Source organism: Pezoporus wallicus, unplaced genomic scaffold, assembly GCF_028554395.1.
Source record: "Pezoporus wallicus isolate ANWC-B61680 ecotype Strahan unplaced genomic scaffold, APGP_CSIRO_Pwel_v1 contig_10012, whole genome shotgun sequence".
NCBI lineage: Eukaryota > Metazoa > Chordata > Aves > Psittaciformes > Psittacidae > Pezoporus > Pezoporus wallicus.
The window spans coordinates 268,524-294,870 of record NW_026638213.1 but is presented as its reverse complement, the minus strand read 5'-3'; the positions used below and the strand labels follow the sequence as shown (position 1 = coordinate 294,870).

Sequence of the window (26,347 nt, the reverse complement as noted above, 5' to 3'; positions counted from 1 at the left end):
GGGGATTTCTCTGCAGAAATGCAGAGGTGTGCTCCAGCTAAATGAAAATGTCTGATAAATTCTGCACCTCAAGAGCTGAGACTTTGTGTGTGTGGGGAGGACGTGTGAGGATGTTTGCTTCTACTAACCAGGCAAAGTACTTGATGCTGTTGCGATCTCCCAAATTCTTTGCTAATGGTTTGTCATCTCTGTGGGAGGGAGTGTAATAACAACCCTTGCCTGCACTTTGATATGTCAGCCTCTGGTTTTGTAAATCCCAATAGTGCAAGCAAAGCTAGCATCATCTGAAGACCCTGTACTTCCTTGGACTCTGCTTCTTTTCCATACCGGGAACAACCAAGATGGCTTTGGGAAGAGAAGGCACCTTGCTTCAGCTTCTTCCCTGCCTTCTACCGTGCAGTCATTGCCAGACATGGGAGAGTGCCCATTGGGCTGGCAGAAGAAACTGGATTTGCTCCTGTTTTGCACGTGTTGGAGTGACTGCATGCGATGGGGAAGCCAGAAACTAGGTACTCCTGGCCCTTTCGTTCAGGCCATTAGTCCAAACTGCTTTTAGCTCTCGTGAGTTCAGCGTCACAATGTGCTGGCCAAAAACCTCTAAAATCAGTTCCATAGCATTGTGACAAACAAAATGTGCTGTACAACTCAATGCAGTCGAAATAAAATCTCTATATTAGTGCTGCTGTGTTTGGGACCCATCCTTTTGTTTGTGCTGAATTCTTCTCATGGTGTTTCCCAGGCTGCTGGCACTTGCTGCCTCTCCCCTTGACGAAGGTACTTTAGGGATTTAATATTCCGTGTCACAAATCAGAGTGAAAGGTAGGACACGCAGCCCCCTGTGCTATGATCTCCTACCCCGAGGCCCCACACGCTCTTCCCAGCAAACGCGCAGCTGCCTGGGACACCAGCCTCTTCCAGCCTCGCCTGCAATGACCCAAAAAGGGATTTTTCTTTCCCAGGGAAGGACTCGGACAGGAAGCACCAGCTCTTGACCACCACATTTATACCAGATTTTGTCTGGTACTTTTATGGTTGTGTTCTGCGCTGCAGAAAGATGGATGGGGACCATCGTGCTTAGCTTGATGTGCCAAGGGACATGTTGGGAAGTTACAGTTTGTGGTTGAGCTGGAAAGAATCTTCTAGAAAGCCTGTCATGAATTTAAAGCCCCAAAGATCTTGTAATTAAGCAGATGCTCTGGTAAACTAGTACTACAGTTCAGGTCAGTGTTCATATTAGACAGGTGCTACAGAAACCTCATAGCAGCCTTCCAAATACCTGAAGGGACCGATAAGAAAGTTGGAGTGTCCTTTAAACAAGAGCCTGTAGGGACAGGCCAAGGGGAATGGCTTTAAGCTGCCAGAGGGGAGACTGAGATGAGCTCTGAGGCAGAAGCTCTTCCCTGTGAGGGTGCTGAGGCGCTGGCACAGGGTGCCCAGAGAAGCTGTGGCTGCCCCATCCCTGGCAGTGCTCAAGGCCAGGTTGGACACAGGGGCTTGGATCAAGCTGCTCCAGTGGAAGGTGCGGGTGAGGCTGCCCCGGCGCGGGATCCCCCTCAGCCGCCGGGGCCGGGGCCGCGCTGCAGGCGGGCGGTGCGGCGGGAGGGGGAGCCCGAGGCCCCGGCCGCGGCGGCTCCACCCTCGCTGTGTGTCCCAGGTAGGAGAGCGCGGCCGCCACCGCCCCGCGGGCCCCGCCGCTCCGCCCCCGCCCCGCGCTCGGCCGAGGAGCGGCCTCCGCGGAGCCGGTGTCCGGCGGCCGCAGCCCCCGCCGGGCCCGCAGCCCGCCCCGCAGCCCGCCCCGCCGCCGCTCCCGGCCCAGCCCGGCCGCCGTCCTCCGCCGTGCGCCCGCAGCCGGCAGCCGCGTCCTGCGGCGGGAGCAGCACCCGGCGCGCTGCACGAGCCTTCCCGAGCCGCTTCGGCTCCGTCCTCGGCTCGGCGGCTGCCTGCGGACACGTCGCCTCCAGCCGGGCCGGCCCCGGAGCTCGCTGTCGGCAGCAGCGTACCCTTGGCTCTCGCTGGAGCCTCTCTGGGGCTGCGGAGCTCCACTCGCACTTACCTACCTGCCTGCTGCCGGCCGACGGAAACCAGCCCGCGCCCTGCTCTGAACACTCGCCTTTAGTAGAAATACCACAGCTTTTAGTTTTTCTCTGTGAATTTAAGACCATCACCAGACCCACGCGCTTTCCTCAAGCTACTGCAAATCGCTTTTGCCCGGGATTTACAGCAGCGTTTCCCGTCCCCGGCTGCCCTCCAGCCGGCAGCAGCCCAACAGGTTGGAGGAGCTTTTCTCTTTCCTTTTTCTTGCCAATCCCTTTTTTTCTCCCCTTTGCAGCAATCGCTGTAATTTGCTTTAATTGACAACATCATCTGCGCGAATCGTGCCAGCCATGAAGTTTCCTCCTCGAAACGTTTCGTGGGACCTGCTCACAGACCAGGGAACTTCATTTTTTATTCTGTGGGGCCTTTAATTGGGTTCTTCATGTGCGTTTGGAAGTGGCTGCACAGAACTAGTGGGAGAGGAACCAGATACACTGTCACCTTGTGCTTCATACCTATTTGGCATCTAAACTTTTGAAGTGTTTTGGGGGCCTTTTTTTTTCCTGGGAACTTGAAGGTATGAAGAGAAGCTCTGTGCTTTATTGATTATTCTGAGTAACCTGACTCTGGGTCTGGATGTGGATTACCGGGAGAGAGGTAATGTTGAGCTCCAAATTTGAATGAAGGCAGGAGAAGGATGGAAGTGATAAGCTGCGTGTGCAAGAGAACAGTACCGGAGGAAATGTTCTTTTCACTGTAAGTCCAAGAAATCCCTCCTGCATTGTTTCTGGGAAGAAGACTGGTAACTGCCAACGACAGCGAAGGCAGAGAGCTTGAACTGCCTCTGTGGGAAATGCTGGCAAGAAGCTGAGAGGTCTCACAAGGTTCTTTGGGATAGACATTTTGGACCTGTGGATCTTCCTAACACTTGGTCAGGAGACACGAGAGCACCATGTCTGCGGCGACACCTCCCCGTATTTCATCTCTGTGGGACTGACAAGTTCCTCATGCTCCCCGGTGTTCCTGTGTATTTGAACTGATTTCTTGCAACCTGTTCCTCTGATATTTCCTGATTTCTGTGCTGGGGGAGGGACTCACAATGTAGGATATATATTCTTTTTTTTTTTAGCCAGTTTGTTGGTTTAAAATATGCCTTTGAGCTCCCAGCGGGCCTTTGAGCACGTGGCACCAAGCAAGAGAAGCAGTGATGGCGAGACCCGGAGCAGTGTCCTGGTGAGCAACGCTGGCGGTGACTGAGCCCCTCTTTCCTGTGTCTCCTGCCTCCCTGTCGCTGGGACACACGCTCGGAACCCCGACAAGCTTTGCCGACGGCTGGAGCCCGCCGCAGGGTGAGGACGCGTTCCCGAGCGGTATGTGTGGCCGGAGCCCGCTGCTGCAGCTGGTAGCATGAGTGCTGGCCCCCCGCTGCAGCTGGCTGTCCTCTGGCCCTGGCTGCTCATGGCGACCCTGCACGCAGGGCTTGGCCGTACAGGGCTGGCGCTAGCGGCGGCGGTCGAGTCAGAGAGGTCGGCAGCGCAGAAAGCCATCATTAGAGTGATCCCCCTGAAGGTGGAGCCCATTGTGCTGGAAGGGGAGTTTGCAAACGTTGCTGAGGTGACTCCAGCCGAAGGAAAACTGCTGCAGGTAAGAGCAGCCGTGTGCAATCCAGCTCCATCTGCCCCACTGTCCTTCTCTGGTCCTCTCTCCCTTTTTCTGTTCTTGTTGTTTCAGCTCTTGGCTCAAGGCGTTTGGTTTTATTTTCCAACTACAGCAAGTAGGCATTTCTCACATGAACTGTCCACCTGTGTGTGTTGTTCCTTTGTGTTCCTGCCCCCCAAGCCGTGCTTGCTCCTGCGAGGGGGACGGGATGATGCATAAGGCTGCTTCTTCGTTTGGTCTCGGTCTTTAGGTGCACTTGTGTCAGAGTTGAATTTTGGATATGGTCGGTTGATTCCTCACAGGTTACTGCATATCTTACTTGATGTTCTAACCCTGAGTGTGTCGAGACACAGGTGGGACACTGAGCACCTGACAGAAACCAGGATTTTATAACATTTTTTTTGGTGTGAAATCCATCAGTTTTTCTGCACACTTCTGCTGGTAGCTGGGCTTGTGGTACAGCTAAAATACACACCCAGGCTTTGCCCACCTCAGTTATTGACCCTGCTCATTGTTGTCTTCTGTACTGCCTGTACCTGAATGTTGAATTGTGCCCATAGAGCAGTTCCCATGATGTCAGCACCAAATGTTTTTATAAGTGAAATTAATGCTGGTTTCTGACCTGTGCTAAGGAGAGAGCATCTGACCATCCTGCCGTGAGGTGCAAATGCTGCCAAAAGACAGCACTGAGCTGGTCGTGAACAGACCAACCTCCTGCCTGTGACAAGTTTTGAGTTCGGTTTCTTGAGACCTGGTGCATTCTCTCTCGTTTCTGTTGGGAATTTGCTTGGCAGTTGTGTGCTTTATTCTTGAAAACAAAACCCAACAGAATAGCCTGTGTTAATACGGAATCTTCATTTTTACATAGCTTTTCCCAGTCTTCACTTCCCAAATGTGGAATGTTGTAATTTTAATCAAATTTGTAGCTGGGAAATTTAAATGAAGGTAAGAAATTGGGTATAGTCTCGTAAGGAATACAGTCAAGTCAGCTTTAGAGCATGGTCACCTGTCTGCAAATGGGAGCGGGCAATGTGTGTCATTTATAAAGCCTGTTTTTTCCACGCCTTTTCAACTACTCAGAACAAAAGCTGTGCTGTAAAACTATATTGCCAGGCTAGAAGAAAAATCTTAGCCAAATATACTCAAGGTCCTGTTCGGTCGTGAGGCAATGTCCAGGAAAGTCAATATTTATTCCTTACAAAAACTACAGTGGTGTTGCAACTGAGCACAAAGTGTAGAGCGTGGACCTTTTTGAAAGGAGAAGGTGATAACTTGGGTTGTGGGATGTGTGGATGTTTTTAACCAAATCCAGTGCTACATGGTGGGATTTTTGTCTCACTGGCTGTTGCAGCAACACAAATGAGGCATTTTGAGTGCTGAGCCCTGAGTAGTGTTGGATTTACAAATGGACTTTGTGCTTTAAAACTCATCCTCAGTATGAGAGGGCTGGGGAAACGCTAATCTAATCTGCTGAGTTTGTGTACACAGATACTAACCTGCACTGTATATGTTTTTAGGCCTTGGTTCCACCACTGTGTGTGCATAGGTGATCATTCCTGTTCCATATCCCACTGAATCCAGTGCAGAAAATCACTCGGGTCTGGTTTCAGATGGCAACGTTGGGATCGGGGGGTCAGGCTGTGCCTGCTGCAGCAGGATGTTTGTCTGGTGCCAGGCACGGTGTTCTGGGAAGGCTTAGTCAAGTGTACCTGTGACCTCTTGTGTATGTCGTATGGTGTAGTTTCTAATTCTGCACTGGGGTGCAAGATAAGTAAGAAGTTAACGGGAGGAACTATTTTTAGTTTGCATTTAAGTAGTTGGATATTAAATACACCTGAGTTAATTAGGTTTTATTGGGACATCTCATTTTACATGTGGTCGTCAGCATCCCAATCTTGCAAAAATGTTAAGCCACGTGCTCAACTTTAATGTCATTGGAACTCTCACCTGCCTGTTCACACCTACCTGCACAATTGGTTCTTTATATGCCATTCAGATATGTAATGTGATTATCTTTGAGGTTAATGAGTTGAGAAGTCTTGGTCTTAAACCATTTTTGGATAGGTCTTCTTGGTTGTGTCTGTAAGATGCCATCAATTCTCCTGCCATTCACAGGAGAACAGAAACTGCAGAGCTGAGCTTAGCAAAGCAGAGTGGGTGATCCAGTCCTGGTTTTGGAGGAGTGCTCTCTTATTTCAGTGGTATAATAGGATTGCTTAAGGATAAGTGTTAGCCCTATATTCAAGTAAAGTTCTCTTTAACTTATAATTATCTTCAGAGTGTTCTGGTCAATATATTTTTAGAAATGCATTCTTCATGTAATATAGAAAATCCTGCATGGAAGTAATGGAACCTCAACCAAACGTCCTTCTACCAGAACACTTTCTTGGTTTCATTTCTCTCTGCTGTGCTCTCTGGGATCATCTATAGAGATGGACTTTGATCACAGTGTGTTCTTTTCTTAGAAGCTAACTTTAAAAGTACCTTCTTTACCTATATCAAAAGAATCCCTGTGTCGAGCTCCTCCTCGCACCCCTCACTGCTGTGGCCAGTTCTGCTGGGAGGTCTCTGGATTTCCAGTTTTGCAGTGATGGGTGAGCAGGTGGATCCGCAGCGCTGCCCAGGACCTGCCTGCTGCCTGCCCCTTCCAGTTCAACCCAGGCAGTGTTACCTCTGGCACTCCACTCCATGCGGGATGATGCAAAGGCAGAGGAATTTCTCAAGTAGGCAGAGCCACTTAAGGCTTTATAGGTCAAAAAACCAACACCTTAGACTTCTTACAGAAATCATCTTCAAGTTTGTTCAGAGCTCAGGCTTGTTCAGATAGTACATGCTCTGAGCATTAACTATTGCTTAAAATGAGAAAAGTAGTGTGGTGAACTAGTCGCCAATTTCCAAATAGCTGGAGCTTTAGATCTCTGCTGAGCCCTCTGCAATAGCTTGGGCTTCTGAAAAAAGTCCAAGGGAAGAAAATGTCCCTGTAGTAACATGGAAGAGCCAAACCTTTCAGACAAGTAGGTTGGGAAGAACATGTTTAGATCTTCCTGATAGCGGGCAGCCCCTGAGCAGTGAAGGACTCACCATGCCCTCTGAATTGCAGTTCTAGAGTCATTTGCAGATCAACTCCCTTTAAGATGATGAATAATGAAATTTTCACAGCCTCTCCTTCTGATCTTTATGCTGTTCTGTCAGCTGTTTTTTGAGGAATGAATCTTGGTTTCCTTCTTGCCCATGCCTCAGTCTCCAGTTGGTACTGGAGAGAGCTGTTGGTTTGAAGATAGATGGGAAAATAAGGAACATCTTGGAAAGAAAAGGAGTGAGCCACTGTAGAGACTTGAAAGAAAGAGATGGAAGATTTATCCAGTTTGAATTGCAACAGAATTCACATGCAAATGTAATTGTGGATGAAAAAACCTTCTTATTTGAGAAATAGTTCAGCACTTACAGTTTATTTTAGTAAAGTGCACATGCAAGCATACATCATTGAAAGTGAGCATTAGTATCTCTTCATTTCAGTGAATATAGGCCCAATCTTGTATGCAATGGAAGGGTGATGCTGTTAGCATGTGCAGTGTGGCTGGGATCGTTACAGTCTCTAGTTCTAGGGATAGTATTCTAGAAACAATGTTAAAAGTTTGGGAAAATTTGCAAAAAATGATGTTAAAAAGAGATAGTAAATACAGCAGTTTGAGTTTATCTATAAAGGCAAAGTGATACTCAATCACAGATCACCTTACATGCCTATGTGTAGAAAAAACACGTAGATACGTAGAACAGCAGAACAGTCTTACTTATCAGGCAAAAGTATAGAACCAGTGTTCCCAAATTACATTATTTTATCACAAGTTCCGCAACACTGCTTCATTTCTGTATAACCTTTACAGTTCTATGGGTGATTGTAGGAGAAAGTAAACTTTCACTTACCCACTGAGCACATTGTTTCAACTTATTTCTGCAGGGAAAACCCTTGTGAACACAGAACAAGCTCCTAAAGGCTCCGAATGGCAAAAGCAAGGATTAGCCTCTTTCCTCTCCTCCCCAAAGAAATGAATGATTTTTAAAACTTATTTTTTAAAATCAATCTTCTATTTATGGTGGAATGAGTGGGAATTATGGGAGGATCCCAAATCATCACTGTTTAGGTGTGTGCGACTCAGAAACTGAAAATCAGACATAGCTATATCCGGAAGAGAAGCATGTGTGTATTCAGAACAGTGTTAATTAACCCTTGAAATAGTTGCAGTGAACCCCACATGATCATCCTGGAAATGGAGAGTGTTTCCAATGTGGCAATGCACAACGCTGTTGGAGAATTATAATCACCTCCTTAACTGCTTATAGAGGGTAACACTCCCAGCCCATAAGAAAGTAAATATATTAGTAGTCTTCTATACTACTAGCTCCTGGATCAACAAAGGGATGTGGAGTGCATAATGTTGACAGAGATCAAAGAAGTGGTAAAGTCCAACTAAATGATAATGGAGACTTAAATTACCTGTGAATAAACTGGTCCGATAGCACAATAAGAGTAAGTTCAAAGAAGCAATTTCTGCCTCTTGGAACAGCTAGTACTAGGGTACACAGAAATATATTCTTGACTTCGTGTTAAGCAATGTGCAAGAACTGACTCAAAAGCTGGCAACAACTGAGCCCCTTCTATTTGACTGCAGCATAATAAAATTCTTTGCCCAAGTATCAAAAAGTGGAATTTTGACACTAACCTTTAGAACAGGAAATTGCACTAAAGTGCAGCAGCAAGATTAATGGCTCTTACAGCTTAAAGAAAAATATCTTTAGATGTGGCATAGGTACTACTCAGGACAGGAAAAGCATATGGAAAAATAGAAAGCATTGTCCCAAAAAGGCAGTAGTAACCCAATACAGATACATTGGTAGGGTTCAAGAAATCATTTTGGACAAACCGTTCTTTGAAGAAATGGATGTATAGTATTAGTGTAGGACTGGCATTGTATGTAGTGTAACCTGCAGTGGAGATTAATGCAGTTCTTCCCTGTGAGGGTACTGAGGCTCTGGCACAGGGTGCCCAGAGAAGCTGTGGCTGCCCCATCCCTGGCAGTGTTCAAGTCCAGGTTGGACACAGGGGCTTGGAGCAAGCTGCTCTAGTGGAAGGGGTCCCTGTCTGTGGCAGGGGGTTGGGGCTGGATGAGCTTTAAGGTCACTTCCTACCCAAACCAGTCTGGGATTCTATGACTGGCATGGTATTGGTATCAGGATAGGATTTAAGTGTATCTGAAAGGTGAACCATTAAAATCCAGGTGCAGAGTAGGGAGTCTCAGCTAGAGTTAGCTGCTAGAAAAAGCTGAGCTTAGAAGCTTTCTGACCTTCCATTCGTTTTTTGATTACATGTGGAGGCTGAGTTGGAGCTTTGTGTGGTGTGTCTTCTCCTTTCCTGATCAAAAGAAAATGTGTCATGGGAAACTGTTCTCTGTTTAAGGAGGAGTTGGAAGGACTTTAAACCTAAATCTTCCATCTCCCCAGTGCCCCATCTGGCGCTGGTCATTGTGCCAGTAGAATTATTTATGAGACGTGTAGGCATAGACCCATTCTGACTTGAAGATTTTTGGTACCATAAAGGTCATGGATCTGGAGGTCCAAGTAGTTACATGGGGAAAACATAAATAGGAGAAACAAACCCATCTGCAGCAGAGCAAAAATACATGATCAGCAGGGTAAATCAACAGGACTGGAGTGAGCAACAGTCAACAGAGGACTTCTGGCCACACACACCCATCCTGGAATATATCCAGGGAGCAAGTGGATATTTCCCAAAGATAAGCTAGCAGAGGGATGAGATTACAGGAGAAGGGAAATGAGCCTCAGTCTCTCCTGTTGGCGGTAGCCAGGCTGGACTTACGGGTGAAAGAGTTCTGGACAATTGGAGAAATGACTTCTTGTTGTGTGCCCCCCATAGAACTGAAGGTTTGATAGGCATTATGTATTCTCCCTCTGTATTTTTCCATGCATAGAGCTCTCAGATATGCCTGACAGCTTTCTCTGGACTTCCCCAAAAATCTTACTTAGTCTGAAAACAAGCAAGTATTAAATTAAAAGTCAAAAAAGGTAAATAAGCGCCATGGAAGAGGTGCAGTGGAGTTTGATCTTCAGATCTCTCTGTCTTCAGTATCTTAGAATCGTAGAATCATAGAATAGTTAGGATTGAAAAGGACCTTAAGATCATCTAGTTCCAACCCCCCTGCTGTGGGCAGGGACACCTCACACTAAGTCATATCACCCAAGGCCTCGTCCAACCTGGTCTTGAGCCCTGCCAGGGTTGGAGCATTCACAACCTCCCTGGGCAACCCATTCCAGTGCATCACCACCCTAACAGGAAAGAATTTCCTTCTTCTATCCAACCTAAACTTCCCCTGTTTGAGTTTTAACCCGTTACCCCTTGTCCTGTCACTACAGTGCAAAACCTTGTGTTGCAGCAGTCGCCAAGAGTCAAGTATATGGAATTTTGGTTTATAAACAAAGCACAGTTAAAAGCCAAACCTCAGTACCTGGGTATATATCACACTTCAGCAATGTATGTTCATATTTTATCACCCTTCCATCCATTCTAGGTCTTGAGATTAGCTACAGAAAGGAGGACAGGGTATAAAGCAGGCACATGTGGCGCGGGTGGTCATGGTGGTCTCTTCTGTCTTTGAGTTCTGAGATTTTAATATTTACTTTTAATGTCTGTTTATTTTCCCCTTATTTCACTATCTGTAAAGAACAGGAAGCATTGTAGCATTGTTGTACTGCCTTTCCTTTGGCCATAATGCTTTCAGTCTACATTAAGGAATTGTAATCATATCTCATGCTTCGGAGCTTTGGGCTTGCTGCCAACATGGATCAGTCAGGAGGTGGCCAAGAGTACTCTTGGGACCTTTTCACCTTTTGTTTTTAGGGGCATTACCTCAAAAGCAGGTGCTAAAACATACAGGTCAGTGTTCAAAGATAGTAGAGAGGGTATTATCTGGAATATGCTTAGGTTGTATTGGTCACTTCTGTGCAGGTTGCCAGATTTAAGGGGAAGATTCTATTCCCCCTTGCAGCCACTCTGTTCAAATTATGTGACATTTTGGGTGTGTTTCCTCTTCCTCTGCAGCTTGAGACATGAATCATCGGCCTAGATCAAGGGATGTATTCTCACCTTGTCACTTCCCTGATCCTGAAGGAGCTAGTTAAGGGCATTAGTGGCCCTTTGATCTCTCTTTTGTTCTCCATCCCATTAATTTGGTCTCCAGTGATCAAATGGGTTAATCTGATGTATATTGCTGTGCTCAGTATCAGGATAGTGGTAGAAATGTAATGGATTGTCACACGCAGGAATTCCAACTTGGGAGCTGAATTAATTCCTCTGGCCATAAACTCCATTTTATGTTTATAAACTCCAGTTTATAATGTTTTTTTACCAGCTTCAGTTATGACATGTTGATTTCAAATGTGAGTAAACCAGTTTGGGGATATAATTTGCTGTTGTTTTGACAAAAGGTATGGGAATTCTAGTTGAACATGACATGAAAGAACAGCAATTAGATTTCCTACTTCTAAAGCACTTCAGCAGCTGTTGTTCCCTGGGTTCTTTGTTCAGCTACACAGATTTGCTCAAGATGACTGGTGTGTTGCTGTAGAAGGGATACAGACACTGCGGAAACATGGAGAGAAAGACTGGGATTGAATTTGATCCAGATATCAAAAATAAAGAGCACTTCAGTCCTACTGCAGATGTGAAGCAGTTTTTCTTACAAAGGCCAAAAAGCCTGATAGTACTGCAGAGCAGGTGCAGGAAAGACACTGTTTGAAAAAGGATTTGGGGTGATTGCCCCATAGTAGAGCAGAAGAGACAACTAAAGGAGTGAATTCAGGATGTTGGTTCTTTCATTAGTTGAATTTTGTGCAGGATCCTGTAGGATTGCTAAAATATAAGGAACATGAAAGTAGGATATGAAAGTCAAATAAGAAAGAGTGCATTGCAGCAATTCCTGTGACTTCCTGGGTGTCAGTTTGAATCAGAGGTCAACGGCTAGCAAGTCAGCCTCTTTAGACCACCATCCTGCCTAGAAATACAACTTCAGAAACCCTGGGTTAACTATTTTTGTTGAGTAGTAAGAGAGCTAGTGGATGATGTATAGCTGTTACTGCTTCAGCCTTGGATCATGTTACTTGCAAAATTATCTTAATAACTTTTACTTACTGAGACAGTTTTATTCCAAAAGAAGTGGAACCTCACAGAGATCCTGAAGATACAAGAAAGAATTACCTCAGGTACTCCTTTGTTCCATAAATGCCTTATCTGAACAGTAGTCCTCATTTGCAGCCATGCTGGAGGTGCACATAGGTCCCCAGATGTCAGCGACAGAGACTTCTGTCCAAACAGGTCCCTAGGGCCACAGAAATGTCTCTGTCCTCCCCATTATCCTCTATTACATCTGACCTCATTCATATAAGTGTAAGATGCCCTAAGTCATACAGCTCCACTCAGCTGTTCTTTTCCGCTCATCTACTCTCCCAGGTTTCTTTTTTCCTTTACCTTTTACCATTTTCATCTTTCTTTTTGGTCAGAACAATTTTTATTCTTGTTATTTTTCTGTATGTGGTCTTCTTGATCACTACTGGTGCACAAAATGGTTTAGGCTGCCGCCTGGCATTGTTTGCCTCCAGTACTTTGCTCTCCTCCATTCTTCTCTGTGATCATCTGGTCTTTCCATTATCTCCTTCAGAGCACCTAATCTGTAATTAGATTAAGTGCTCAATTGAGATTATTTCTCCTAATACTGGGATGACATTGTCCCAACTGTAAATTGCCTTCCAGAATGGCAAGAATTGTCCTGTAGGCCGCACATCCAGTCTGCCTTTAGAAATCTAGCCTTCCTAAACAGGTAACTGCCTTTATGGAAGACTTTCTTCAAGGCTGTAAACTTCAAGGGTGCAGACTAGTAAGATGCATCATGTTTTTAACTCACAGAAGAGCTCAGGTCCTGCTTACATTCTTTAGGAATCCTATCCCCAATGCTGTGTGCAATCATCAGGAGTATCATTCCTCTCCAACAACATTAGCCAATACTGAATTCTAGAACCTGTGACAAAACCATTATCAGTTGTGTGTATCTGAACCTTCGAGTGCACCTTGCAACATCCTGCTCCTGTGCATCAGATCCCAGAATATAACCAAAGGATCTTAGTCCTTCCACCCATTCCTATAGGCACCCAGATGGGGCCAGTGCCACCGCACCCAGTCAGTGCTAGGGAGCAATGAGATGTACACTGTTCAACTTGGCAATTTCCTGACCTTTTCTAGGACCTCCGTCACAAGATACCGTTGTGGTGGGAGACTGCTTGCTAGCACTGGATATCTCTTCATCCCTCCTCACATTCCCATGCATTGTGCATATTGTAGGCAACAGAGCCTTCATCTTTGATACCTCCCAGAGTGCTTGGGTAGAGTACATGCTCTTGGGAGTTAGCTTCTCTTTATAATAACTGTATCTCAATAACAGTCAGATATTCCTGTGGTGGAAATAAGAGCCTCTCTATTAGAGAAAGTATTTTCTTTTATAGATACGTTGGTATATAAGCCTCTTTCCTTGCCTAGGGAGTGAATCATGGTAAACTGTGAACATGAGGTATTTGCTCAGCAAGAAAACCAGTTGATGTAGAATCATAGAATCATTTAGGTTGGAAAAGACTTTAAAGGTCATTGAGTCCCACCATAATCAACGTTTGCCTTGAAACAGAAAGGACTCTGCCAGACATCTTAATACTCCAGCAAAACAAACAAGAAAACCCCAAACCCTCAAGCTATAATCTTATGGCTGTCAGCTGAATTACCCTACACAAGTAATTTAATGAAGCCCCTAAATATGCAGTGAATGTCCATAAGTATACTTTTTAGAAAGATCTGTATTACTTAAAGATATCAAATAAATAAACCAGTTCATTAGTTCTGGGACATAAAATTCTTACCCCACCTGGTCTTAAGTCAAAAATAGTTTCAGTCCCTTCCCTTGCCATCCTTGCTATTTGCACGTTAAGGTCTTCATGTTCAGGTGATATCAAGTGAGACATCCTGAGGTCCCATCTTTTTTGTCAGAAACCACGGAGCCAGGGAATCCAGTGTGCCTGGTCAGACCTCAGCATCAGGAATACTGTTTTAGCTGACAGACTGCAAATGGGAAATGTGGGATAACATCGGAAGGAACAGTTCACAGAAGCTCAGGGGTTTGCAGAATTGACTTCCTCAGGTGCCAACAAGTACTGGCTGTGTATCCCATTGGCTAGCCTGTTTCTTGGATTCCTGGTAACCACATTCTCAGTTCTGTAGTCTGAGGAATTAACTGATACTGTCTAATCCTTCTTCCCCCCCAAAGCCTACTGCAAGATCAGGCAGCAGGCATTAGAGGCGCTCCTGCAGACCTCATGGTGGCCGGGAGAGGCTGAGGATATGCTAAAGCCAGTTTCCAGAGAAGCATGCCCATCCTTCCAGACTGACTTGCGCAGAAGGCAAGACATCTGCTCCAGTCCCTCCTCTGAACTTCTGCTTCTCAATTTTGATGCTAGATAATGGTTGCTGTTCACAGAAGTCTCTTGTCTTAGACCTCTTCTCCCTACACAGTCCTGTGTTTCAGTGATTCTGGATTGTTCACTGGGACTAGTGAACAGCAGTGTATCGATTACATCAATGCAGATATCTGAGTAACTATTTCTGTCCATCTGATTTACAATTTTCTCTGACCCTGTGGTCCTAAAATACCATGTGGAACTTTGGTAAATGAGTAGTGATCTCCATCCCAGCATGGGACCTTAAGCAGGGTCTCACCATCCCCCAGCACAATAACATGAACTTGTGGCAGCTTGTTTATTATTCTGTGTTCTTAAATGTGTCTTTCCTGGTAGCAGGAAGTTCTGCCAGAGGGTGAGAAAGCCCCAGTGCTAAATATCTAGCATCCAGTGTCTTTATTCCCTCTTCCCAGACAAGGTTTCTTATATACTTTCCTGAGGTCATATCTAAGTCTTGTTGGAGCCAGAAAATAAATAGCCCTTCTTTTCCTTGCCAGCTAACCCCAGACCTCTATGGACAAAGTGGTATGTGCCCTCAAGATGTCTGATGTCAAGCAGGCCATCTCCTTCCCATCTGCACAGAAGCAAACCTGTCAGGTGGCCTCTTCATTTGTAACATCAACTGCGAGATAAAGCAGTGCACTGATACTGGTAATTGCATAACATTGTATCAGGAGATGTTATGATACTGCCTAAGTGTTGGTGCCTCTGGCCATCAGTACATTCCATCAAAGGTCAAGTTGTATAAGAGTCTCTCCAGGGGATGTCTCCATTCTTGCCTTCTGCAAAGCTGGTGTGGAGTTCCATTGAACTCTATACCATTGCAGATGCTTCCAGGAATGATGCCAAAATAGGCAGATTGTGGTTTGTGGACTACTCTAAAATGCTTGAAATGCCCTTCCCACTCGTGGAGGGAGGGAGATTGGGAATTACTGCTTGGAGTTACTCACCTCCTGAATAGGTATGTGGGTTGTCCTTTGAAGAAGAAAAGAAGATAACGTGATAGTAATTGGGCTGGTTTGAGATGTATAGTATAAATCCACATCAACTGTTCACTCTCCTTCCACTAAAGACTTGTGGCCGGGATGAGTGGTAGGCCCATAGGGAAGAGTTTATCCATGCTTACTGTTCTGAATACATGCATACTGACAACGTGCATCTCCAAAAAGACTGCTAAATGATGGTAAACATTTTTAATTCTTCCATAGCAGTAATCTGACCCTTGTGCCATGACTTACGAAGTGAGGGGGAAAAAGGAGAAATTAAGCTGGTGGTATTTAGGGATGGACAAACAGTTCTGAGTAAACAAGATGAATGCCAGTATTGAGAAACCTGATGTTTCCGTGAAGGCAAACTTCCTTATATTTATTTAATTCTGTTGACCATGTTAAGAACTTTGAGAGATTTTTTAATGCCTTATAAACTCTAGTTAAGCATCTGTATGATGGGTTTAAGTAGGTAGGATGAAGAAGTGTAGCTGGTTTGTGAATATCCCTGTGCTTCTCTAAAGTTTATGTAGAACTGGACAAGTCCACTAGAGCCCAGGTGAAAAGCCACTGACACTTTTGGGATTTTTTGGGGATGTGTTTATGTAAGCAAAGATTTGAAGGAGATTTAAGATGACTTTATGTTGAATCGTAACTTGTCTGTGTCCTGGTGGGGAAACCAGACCATAGTTTGGGCATATGTTAAGGACTTCCTTTGATCCAGGACAACAGTTCCTGTGATCTTCAATCTCTTCAGTCTAAATTGTATTCAGAGGATCACATTTGACCTTTTGACCACAATATCACACTGGCAGCTTATGTTCATTTGTTATTTCATCATGATACCATCCTTTCATTGACCTTTGGTTGTTTTCAGAGTCAGTGCTTTCAAGGGCCCGAGTCCCTCATCCTTTGAGTATTTTCTGAGCTCTTTGTTCTTGTATTATATTGGTGTCTGTGACTGTATCTGGATGTAGTAAAATGTCCATTGTTCCCATGGGGCCAAGGCATCACAGCTGATAGCAAGCTCTGGTTTTGACCGTATTCATGATAGTGCACGTCTTTGTGTTATCTACAGCAAGACTGCCAGAAAGAAGTAATTGAAGTTTCTCCATTTGAGTGACTTTTCCAGTTAAATAGGTAGTTCTTAAATTACCTAATTTTGGTTCCATTTAAGTGATTAAGCTTAAGTGATTAGAGCAGGGTGAAGAAAACAGAATAATGTATATGCATGTTGAATGCTATTCTGATTTATTCTTCACCTGTGGATACTTAAGTGTGTAGAGTCTTGTCCATGTGTTTGGAGGCTGGCTGTTACACATACCTGAATTGTTCATTAAGAAAGTGCATCTCTACCACATAGTCTCTTCTCTCTTTGTTTGAGAAATGAAATGTACTGGTGTAAAGAACTAACTGAAATATCATGTTTATTGAGTGCTGTGTAGAAGTTATTCTTTTTGTTATGCTCAGTTGATGCAAAGCCTACGTGAGAGAGGTGTTCACCAAGCTTGGAAGTCATATATGTCATTTTTTCTGTAACTGCTACAGCGATAAGTCTTGCAACATAGAAATTATACAGTTTTTAACACAAGAAAATTATTGAAAAAAGATACCTTGTTTGAAGTGGGTGGCTCTGGTGCTGGTTTCTGCACAGAAGATATCCATGAGCCTGGGGGAGGGGGAGAACTTTGAATTTCAAAGTAATTTCTCTTTCATCTTTAAATTTTGATATTCAGTTGAGTTTTGCCAGAGTTCAGAGTAACTTCAAGACTTCAACCATCTTTCAGATATATTTACAGTGAAAATCTGTTATTTCCACTCGGGCTGCACCTGTAAGCTGATATCCCTGGGTTTCTCTTAGTTTCACTGTTTTGCTTTGTTTTCCACCATGTTTTAACAAGATAAGCATCTCTCAGTGTATTTCCCCTTCATTTCAGTAATTGCCTTCTTTAGTGACTGATTTCCTGTGCTCTTCTGTTCATGTATGTTACAAGATCTGTGTGTACAGCCCGAGTATACCAATGCATAGAGCCCTCACTTAATCATATTATCAGCTCAGGTAATTCATTAAAATGTCCTCAGAGCATCAGATGGAAAAAACAGCGCTGATTTCTCTGAACTCACTCCCCGCAGACAGCCTGTGTAAACAGAGATGCTTACCAGATGCCTAGAAATTTGACATCATCAAACATTGAGGTGGGAATTATGTTTCTTTCAGGTTTTTGAAGTTCTTTCAGTTGAAATAATTTAGCCTGCCTAAAATTCAATCTGAGTGCTACAAACTCAGTGTTTGCCACTGTTCTGACTGGCTGCAGAGCAGCGTAGAAAAAGAAATAGCTTTAACATTGAACCATAAAGGAATTTATGACTAATGCAATAATTAAAGTTCTACATTAAATAAACTAAGAGATAATTTTGTCTCATGAAGCTAGATGTGATAAATTCAGTTCTTAAAATGAACTAAGCAAGTATATTCTGCATCCTCAGATCTCACTGTAGTGATCTTGCCTGATTAAAAAATACCTAGATAGCCACAATGCAGTTTCATGGAGGAGTGAGGAGATGGCTTCCTTGCAGTAGCATAAGAATGCAATGTACTTTTGCCCATTATTGACTGGAAGTTTCAGGCTCAAATGAGAAACCAAGGTTGTAAATTTGGATAGCTGAACAAAAGTCATGTTGATAATACCTCTTCTCTTTCTTCTTATTGCCTGGTAATACTGTTTCAGTCTTACTTGGACAGTGTTTGTTTGATGTTTAAACAGGCATAATGCTGTCTGGAGCCAAGCAAATACAGATCATTGTACTGCATCTTCACTCTTCTGAGGTGTCCAGCGACCTCACAAACATGCTGGAAATGGAGGTTAACACGAATGAGTCAAACCAGTCTGAGGACAGTAGAAGAGTGGCTGTGCTGCATCTCTTCTAGGGCCTCCCACAGAGATACCAAAGATAATTCCAGCCTTACAAAACTGCATGATTGGTTTATTTGACATCAAAGCCTGGAGCCAGATTTAAAGGAAGCATGAAAGTCCAAGTCAAGAGTTTAATTCTGTGTAAGTTCTTCTGCATTGTAGAGTGTTAGAACCTCTGGTGTCAGCACACTGAGCAGCATGGGTACCCATGTTCAGAAATTGTTTGTTTTGTCGTCATCTCCTTAGGATCAGGATTTTTGTGTACAAGAGTAACTTACTTTGCTGGTTTTAAAATAAGAGTTTTCTTCCATTTATTGGAGAACATGAAGTCAAGGGTGTCTTTACCTAGAAGTGAAAAGTAAGATCTGTGATGATGCTTATTTCTTCAGGGAATCCAGTCCACATTGTTAGACTTGGTCCCTCCAACACATTATCTTCTGTGTGGATGAGTTTTACCCTTTTTGTGGAAAATCACTGTAAAGGACTGGGACTTCTTGGGGTCAACTGCTGTAGTACAGAGTAGGTGTCTATCACAGGGCAAACGAACCAGGTATTATAAGGGCACAGTGGTATTATTAGGGCACAGTTTCAAAAGTTTTTCCTTCTGGTATTCTTCTTTATTGTTCACTGTTGGGCCTTTGGGGTCCAGCTGGGGTCCTTTGCTCAATGGTGTAGGCTTACTCTGAACTCCTAGCAGCTGATCTCTAAACCATTTCTATATCACCCATAAACCTTTTGCCTTCTCATTTGTTTTCTAGAATATTTTTCTGACTACTTTCTTTATTCTTAGGTTGATTTTTTTTTTTTAGATGCTTGGAGACTTTTGTTTTATTTATTTTTTTTAATTTTCCTTTCCCCTGAATGTGTTTTGGGGTTTGTCTGTAAAGGGAGGCTCAGCAGCACATGAACTACGTACACAGGTACTTGAAGTTAGGAGGAGAAGCCCAGTAGGAGAGAAAGCTCAAGGTGGGCATGGCCTCCCAAACCTCCACAGTCAGTGGCTTTGGGGGCACCCAGACAGAAGTGACCATCAGGACAATCGGATTGTTGGCCAGGCTGGATCTTGCCCACATGGCTTTCAGGAGCTTTTCCACCTCTACATCATCTTTCATTAGTCAGGGCCTGTGAAAAGAATTATTTTTGTTTACTTGGCAGCAGTTTGAGGTGCCCCCTTCATCCTGCCACTGTGAGGAACAGTGAATAATGGCTCTATATTTGTATTATTTACAATGTTCACAATTTTACAAGGCACTATCCTCTGCGGGGTAGAGCATCCCCTGCTCTTCCTATACACAAGCCATTCCACACCTTCTTGCTACCTGTCTACTTTTTCTATCTGTGTACTTTTTTATAGTTTTCCATTTTGCTATAGGGTGACCCACTACTGAATGGTCTGTTGGGCTATAAGTGTATCACAGACAGTATTTCCTCGTCCTCATTCCCATACATTCCTAACGTCGTTTTCCTTTTTTGATGTATGTATGCAGTACACACAAATAGTTTTCAGAAAATGTTCCTGAATGATTCCAGGATCTTCTCCAAGTTTAAGCAGCTATTTTAAAGCCTGTCATCTTGTCCTGAGGGTTTGAATGACTCTTTCCCAGGCACATCCCTTTGCACTCACTGGTGCTGAATTTCAGCTGTCCTTTTACCCTGTAGCCATTCAAGCTGCAGTTACATGTACAGCTAATATAAAATGATGGCTGCTTGCTGCTGAGAGGAAGAAGACTTGCTCTTCTCTTTTTCCCCTGATTACTGCTTTCCTCTCAATCCTGCTTTTTCCATGTCATAGCTCATCTTTCACGTGCTGTGGCCCCAGTCCTTGTGAGACCCTTTCCCCAACCTGCCCAACTCAGGGAAAAAAACACAGAAAATACTTAATTTGCTAGGTTCATTTTCTGATGTTTTCATAAGCTGAATGGGCTCATGGAGAAGTCAAGGATGGGCTGAGCAGTAGGGAACAAGTGGCCAGGAGCATGGGAGGAGGTGGGAGCTGTTGGCACCTTGTCTCTCATTCAGCCACATGCTGAGCAGACTGAGATCCTTCATGCAGGTCTTCACAATCAGCTTGAGATTGGATAATTAAAAACCCCTAAATAGTTTCATCTGCAGATTTTGTCACCTCATGAATTTACCCTTTTCATGGTACTGGATGAATATGGTGACACGCTCTGCGTGGGCACTTCCTGACTGCCTCTGGAGGGAACCACAGTGGAAAAAATTCATTGAGCTTTTTCTGCAGATGTTTTTCAAGTGCATCTTTCATCCCCTGTGTTGTTGCCACACAAAGGCACTAACGGGCTTCCTGCCTCTGATGTGTTGAAAAAAGCATTGTTTGTAAGCTCTGAGCATGTTTTTCTCTTAGGACTGGGCTTGTTAACGTACCAGGATTACAGTCTCTTCTGCTCTCATCCTTTAGATGCAAGTTCCACTTTTCAAAGATTGCTTTTTGTATTCTCCTTTCCTAATTGTTCACTGTTGGGCCTTTGGGGTCCAGCTGGGGTCCTTTGCTCAATGGTGTAGGCTTACTCTGAACCCCTAGCAGTTGATCTCTAAACAATTTCTGTATCACCCAGAAACATTTTACCTTCTCATTTGTTTTCTAGAATACCTTTCTGACTACTTTCTTTATTCTTAGATTGATTTTTTTTTTTCTTTTAAATGGTTGGAGACTTTTGTTTTATTTATTTACTTTTATTTTCCTTTCCCATGAATAGGGCAATTTGAATATGTAATGGTCACTCTTACAGAAATCATCTGTCTTCAACCAAACCCTCTGTATTCTGTGCAGGATTGCATCTACTTTGGAGGTAAAGAAGTCATTAAGGATATCTAAAGCTGCCTTTTGGTCAGACCTCAATCCAGCATTTGCCTGTCTGTATGATGCTGCTTGAAGTCACCTGTTAATACTGTGCTTTGCCACTTTTGTCACCTTCCTAAATGTCCTTTGCCTTTCCTGGTCTCTGGCATCACCGTGGATGGGTGGTCAGTCCATAGCTTTAGTACTTTTTTTCCCCATAGAGGCATGGAACTTCAGTATAGATCTTTGGAACTCTTTCATACAGTTAAATGAATATTAGTACAGTCTATTGTATTATTCCTGTATCTCTAATCTTACAGCATCCTCTGGATGAACTTCCTTGCCTTGAATTTCCCAGGTGCTTATGAAATTAATATTCTAATTTAAAAGCAGGCATTTTCCCATCTTAACTTCAGGCTTGGATTTTGTGTTTTCAAGATATCTAGCTGGATAAATATTTGTATACATACACATAGATGTGTATATCTGTATATATACCCATACAGATACGTATGTATATATGTGTGCACACATAAGATACACATTTGTTGATACACATAGCGTTCTTGGATGGTGGGTATCGGGGCAATAACCTGTATTTTAGGTGAAGGAATTAAAAAATAAATTTTATATCCAGATTCCAGCTACACATGCATGAAGCCTGACACACAATTCATTTTTAGACTCTAAAAGAGCAATGTGGTGTGGTGGGTGCTGCTTGATGGGAGGTGCCCAGTGCTCTGTGTTGCCTTTTGAAAGAGCAGTGAATTGGAAAGCACTCACTGAAGTCGCTAGCCCAGAGTGAGGCAGAGGCAGAGCTTGAATCAGGGCAGACAAAGGCACTGATCGAACGTCTGCAGTACTTAATCTCTGCAAATGTTAATAAAAGTATTAGGCAGGCAACATGTTTCCTCTTGTTTTGTTATGGTTGAATTTCATATGCAGACAGCATGCCATGAACCTCGTTTTCCCTTGCCATCCCTTCACACCAGCAGCAGCTTTCCCGAGCCTCAGGCACCACAAGCTCTGACTCATTTACTTAATATTCCTTTAATGAAACTGCCCAGAGCTCTGGACCTTTTCTCCTCCAAAACAATCTTTCTCCTCCCTGTTTTTCCACACCCTGCGCTTTCTTCTCGGCTCCCGTCACATTCCTAATCAGACTTTAGCTGAGCTTCCCCGAGCACACTGTCCCTTGCTGCTATTCCCTGCCCAGTCCCCTCTGCCTCCTGCCAGTCCCAGCCGATGGGTGGTGAGGAGCAGCCGCAAGCCAAGGCAGTGCTGGGGATGGCATGGGAGGTACCAGACAGGCTTTTTGGTGAAGCCAGGAGGGCAGGAAACAAGCAGGAGCATTTCTTCAGCCGTGGTGTGATGGGGAGAGGGGGACAGCTCATGGTCTCCTTCCCCCTTGGCTTTCTAGCAGAGCCCAGGGTAGCTCAAAGCTGTGCTAATTCATGGGCATTCTTTGCCAGAGGATCAGGGAGGCTGTGGCAGGGGAGCTGGAATGAGCACAGAGTGTTCCTTGCTAAAGGGATGGGCACAGTGGAAGAAGCCGTAACTGGCCTGTGGGAAAATCCCCCCCACGAATGTCTGTAGTGGCCCTCCCAGGGCTGGAGGGTGCTGGGAAAAGCAGAGCCCAACCCAGGGGTCTGCCACCAGGAACAACCAGAGAGCAGCTGTGGTTGCACTTGCCCAGCTTTGGTGAGGACCATGCTACCACCTGGAACCCACAGGGGATGAAGGGGGTAAAGGGAGCTGCAGACCAATTGCAATGCTGTGGTCCAGAAATGGAAAATTTCAGCTCCTTTCCATTGGCTTTGCTTTCTCCTTCCTCAGAGGTTAGGACTGAACATAGTGAGCAGCAGCACCGATGGGATGCTGCTTTTGGTTTGTGTGTTAGCTAGTACCTCTGCATGAGAGACTGCAAAAACCAGATAGTGAAGCGGTAAGGGGGGGAGAAACAAAACACATTTAAGAGCAGTCAACACACCCAGGAGTTTTTCTGGATGTGGGATAGAAATGGTGCTGGGTTGGGTCTGTCCCTGCTTGGACTGCTTGTGGCAGCATACTGTGTTGAGAGACACTGGTGGGCTAGTGGTGTTGCTGTTGCTCACAATGCAGAGATCTTCAGGAGGACTTTTAAACCTGCTCTTAAAGATTTCTGCGTTGTTGATGGGGCTTTTTTTGTCCGTATTTGTTATTTTTTCTGAAATGTGTACTCTTTGAAGGACTTTGGTCATGATGGGAAAAACACAGGGCTGATCCAGAGCAGGGCTGACTGCCCAAGTCTGTGCCTATTCTGAAAAGTACAGGAATGATGCTTCTTCATAGGGCTGAAAACCACGAAACTTGGCTTCTCCAGCCCAGCACTGATTAACAACTTACTTGCTCCTAAGGAACGTGTTCTGCCCAGTTTGCAAAACAGTGGTGCTTTATGATCCTCAGGATTTAGTTTTACAAGCGTGGATTTAGACAGTCACAGATTATTTGGTGGCATCTGCAGATTCATTGCATGCAGCAGTTGCTGCAAGCAGCAGCGTGATTTGGTGGGGTATTGATGTTCACTAGATGGGTGAGTGTCCTTGATGAGGTTCTGTGGTCAGTAGGTGGAGGGTTTCTTCCTCCTCAGCAGCTCTGGGAGGATGAACAGGGAGGCTTTGAGCAGCAGAGAGGATTTACTTTTGGGTGGATAATGTGAAGTGTGCCTGGGGGTGGGGAGGGAGGCAGGGGAGCCTGCACAGGGCAGGCAGGTTGGGAGATGCTGGGGAAGCCATTTGCCTCTGCGGAAGGGGGTTAATGGGGCGAGGAGGTGTAGGTCTGTCCAGGGGTGCAAACAGGAGGAACGAAGCCATTTTCCTTGTGTGGTGCAGAAACTGGAGGCTGCTGCTGAACATCGCGTGTTGCACTGGCAAGGAGAGGGCTGGTGTGTGTTATTGTCGGCGTTGCACACACAAAGCTCTCCTGGGCTGGCTGCTCCTGCAGCCTGTACAGACAGGCCTGTGCTCCTCAAAGCCGAGGGATCGGATTCTTGCCCTCCGGGGCTTTCCAGCCAGCTCGCAGTTCAGAGGAGTCCTTTCTTTCTCTTGCTGTTCACGCCCTGCAAAGAATTTTCTATCAACAAAAGAAATGGTTTTATAATCAACTTGATGTTCATGCCCAGTCCTGAGGTATATGAAAGGGGTTTTGAAGGACCAGGGAAATGGAGCCTGGAAGTTGTGGAAGCAGGGGATGGCAGATGGTGGCACAGCCCTACTGGGACAGGGCTGGGTGAATTTTGGGGTACTGCAGAGTCAATGAAGCTCTGGGAGTGGGAGTAATCAGACAAGATGCCAGGAAAGAAACTGTCCCTAGAAGGAAAGTGTTGTAGGATCCCTGGTACAGGCTCTGTTAGGCTGAGAAGCCTGCTACTCCTGCAGCTTCTCTGATGGACTCTAGTGTTTCTGTTGTGTGCTCCATCACATGAGGATCCTTGAAATGTTGACTGTAGTTCGGGTTGTACCTCACAGTCAATAGGACCATGTCAAATGCAGAAGGATTTTCTTTGGACGCTGTTGGTCATCATTCCAGGGAAAAAACCCAGTCTTGTTTGAACTCTACTTGGTGGCAGCCCTGGCAGTGTTCAAGGCCAGGTTGGACACAGGGCTTGGAGCAACCTGGTCTAGTGGAAGGTGTCCCTGCCCATGGCATGGGGTTGGAACTGGAGGAGCTTTATTGCCCCTTCTAACCCAAACCAGTCCATGAGTCTTGTCTTCTGCATAGAAATGGGATGTTGTGAGACCCTGTGGAGGTCTCATCAACATCAAGTTCAAAAGCTGTGGGACAACCTGGGGAGAGAATGAAGTTTTCTCTTTGCAGAAAACACACTCTGTGGGTTTTGCAGTGCCATGTTTTTCAGATGTGAATGGCCAACAGATTTTAGTTTGTCCCTGCCAGGGAGATATTGGGAGTGCTCATGGCACACAGCCGGCAGGGCCAGGCAGCGTTCCTGTTCTCAGCAGCGCAGAGTGCACGGTCAGCAGGCAGGCTTCTACCAGCTCTGAAACACGGCTGCCACCATGTCTCCTGGAGCAGTGACCCGGCTGCCATCACTGTGACAAATGATCAGTAACAGGAGATGGAGAATTTGCCATTTTATCACAGAGAGATGCCCTGCAGTCTCAAGTGATGGAAATATTAAATGCTTCCGAGTCCGATTTCCACTCTTTCTGTATGTATTACAGCCTCGTTTGTGGCCCAGGGCTCAGAACCCTACCAGCCAGTAACTGTTCATTTCTTCATCCTTTCATACTGAGATTACATGTATGTTTTCAGCCTCTTAGAGCAAAGCTTTCTCAAAGCTCAGAAAAAAGCTGGTGCTCAGCCATCCCGGCAGTGGTTTTGGAATGGAGATGGGGTAGGGTGGTGCTGCTGTCAGAAGGAAGAGCTTCAAGGCAGAGGTACAGCCTCCACGCTCAGGACATGTGAGGATGGTTGGGGCTGGCAACCCAGGCTGGGCAGAAAAACTGTTCAGAGTTATGTGGCCATACTTGAGGCTGTTGGGGAGTAGCCGTTTCTTCCCATTGCGGCACAAATGTCCCTGCGTGGCTCTGGGGTGGAGTCAGTATTTTTTAGTGAAGTATGGGGGCGTGGGCTCAGGAGCTGGACTCTGTTACCTGAGTGGATTTCTTTGCTTCCAGGAGTGTGTCCAGAAGCTGGTGCATTTGAAAAAGGAATATTTTTGTGCTTACGAAAGGCGGTTTTTAAATGTCAAAGTTGAAAGTACTTTTCCTTAGCAAAAACAAAATCCCCACGAAGCCATCCAGAGCTGGCTGTGCACGCCACAGGCTGAGCAGATGCGCTGGCTCCGTGGCATTCTGGAAGAGACTTTTAGGGCTATAAAGGCAGCCCCATCTTGTTGTCATCTCTCCTAGCCAGGAGCACACACTGAACACCACACACCAGCCTTTGAGTTCTTTGTGTCAGAACTGTTTGCTTACTTAATTTTAAAATGACCACATCCACATAGCTGGAGGAATTGCCACATTATGATGCTCTGGAAGTGTCCTTTGGCACTTGATTTACAACAGCTAAATAGCAATGGGGTCAGTGGCCAGCTGGCCACCGAAGCAGGAAACTGAATGACAAGAAGAATAAATAATGTTTCATGGAGCTGGAGTGTCTGGCAGTGCTAGAAGCTGTGATGATGGATCAGCCTCCACAATATTAGCCATGGAGAGTGCTCGATGGCTGCTCAGCTGCCTGCCAGCACCGATGGCCATGGGAGCAAATGGCTTATGGATTCCTACCCCCTCTCTGCACACATGTGCAGGAGTAGGAGCATTGTATTGCCCACTAAGATGCTGATTTTTGCTGGGGATGGGAGGAATGATTGATACAGTTGTACAGAA

The 26,347-nt window shown here is 45.1% G+C and overlaps 1 protein-coding gene across 2 annotated transcripts in view; it reads left to right on the top strand.

Moving 5' to 3' along the window:
• Window positions 1-2,770: 2,770 nt before the first annotated feature.
• Window positions 2,771-26,347, top strand: part of RNF43 (ring finger protein 43) — a 55,803-nt gene continuing 32,226 nt past the window's right edge. For both annotated transcript variants that reach the window (XR_008972239.1, XM_057409953.1), the window contains exon 1: window positions 2,771-3,678. Coding sequence is in view for 1 of the 2 variants with exons in the window: in XM_057409953.1 (XP_057265936.1) it covers window positions 3,442-3,678 (237 nt within the window). In the remaining variant the exon portion in view is untranslated. The remainder of the gene's footprint in view (window positions 3,679-26,347) is intronic.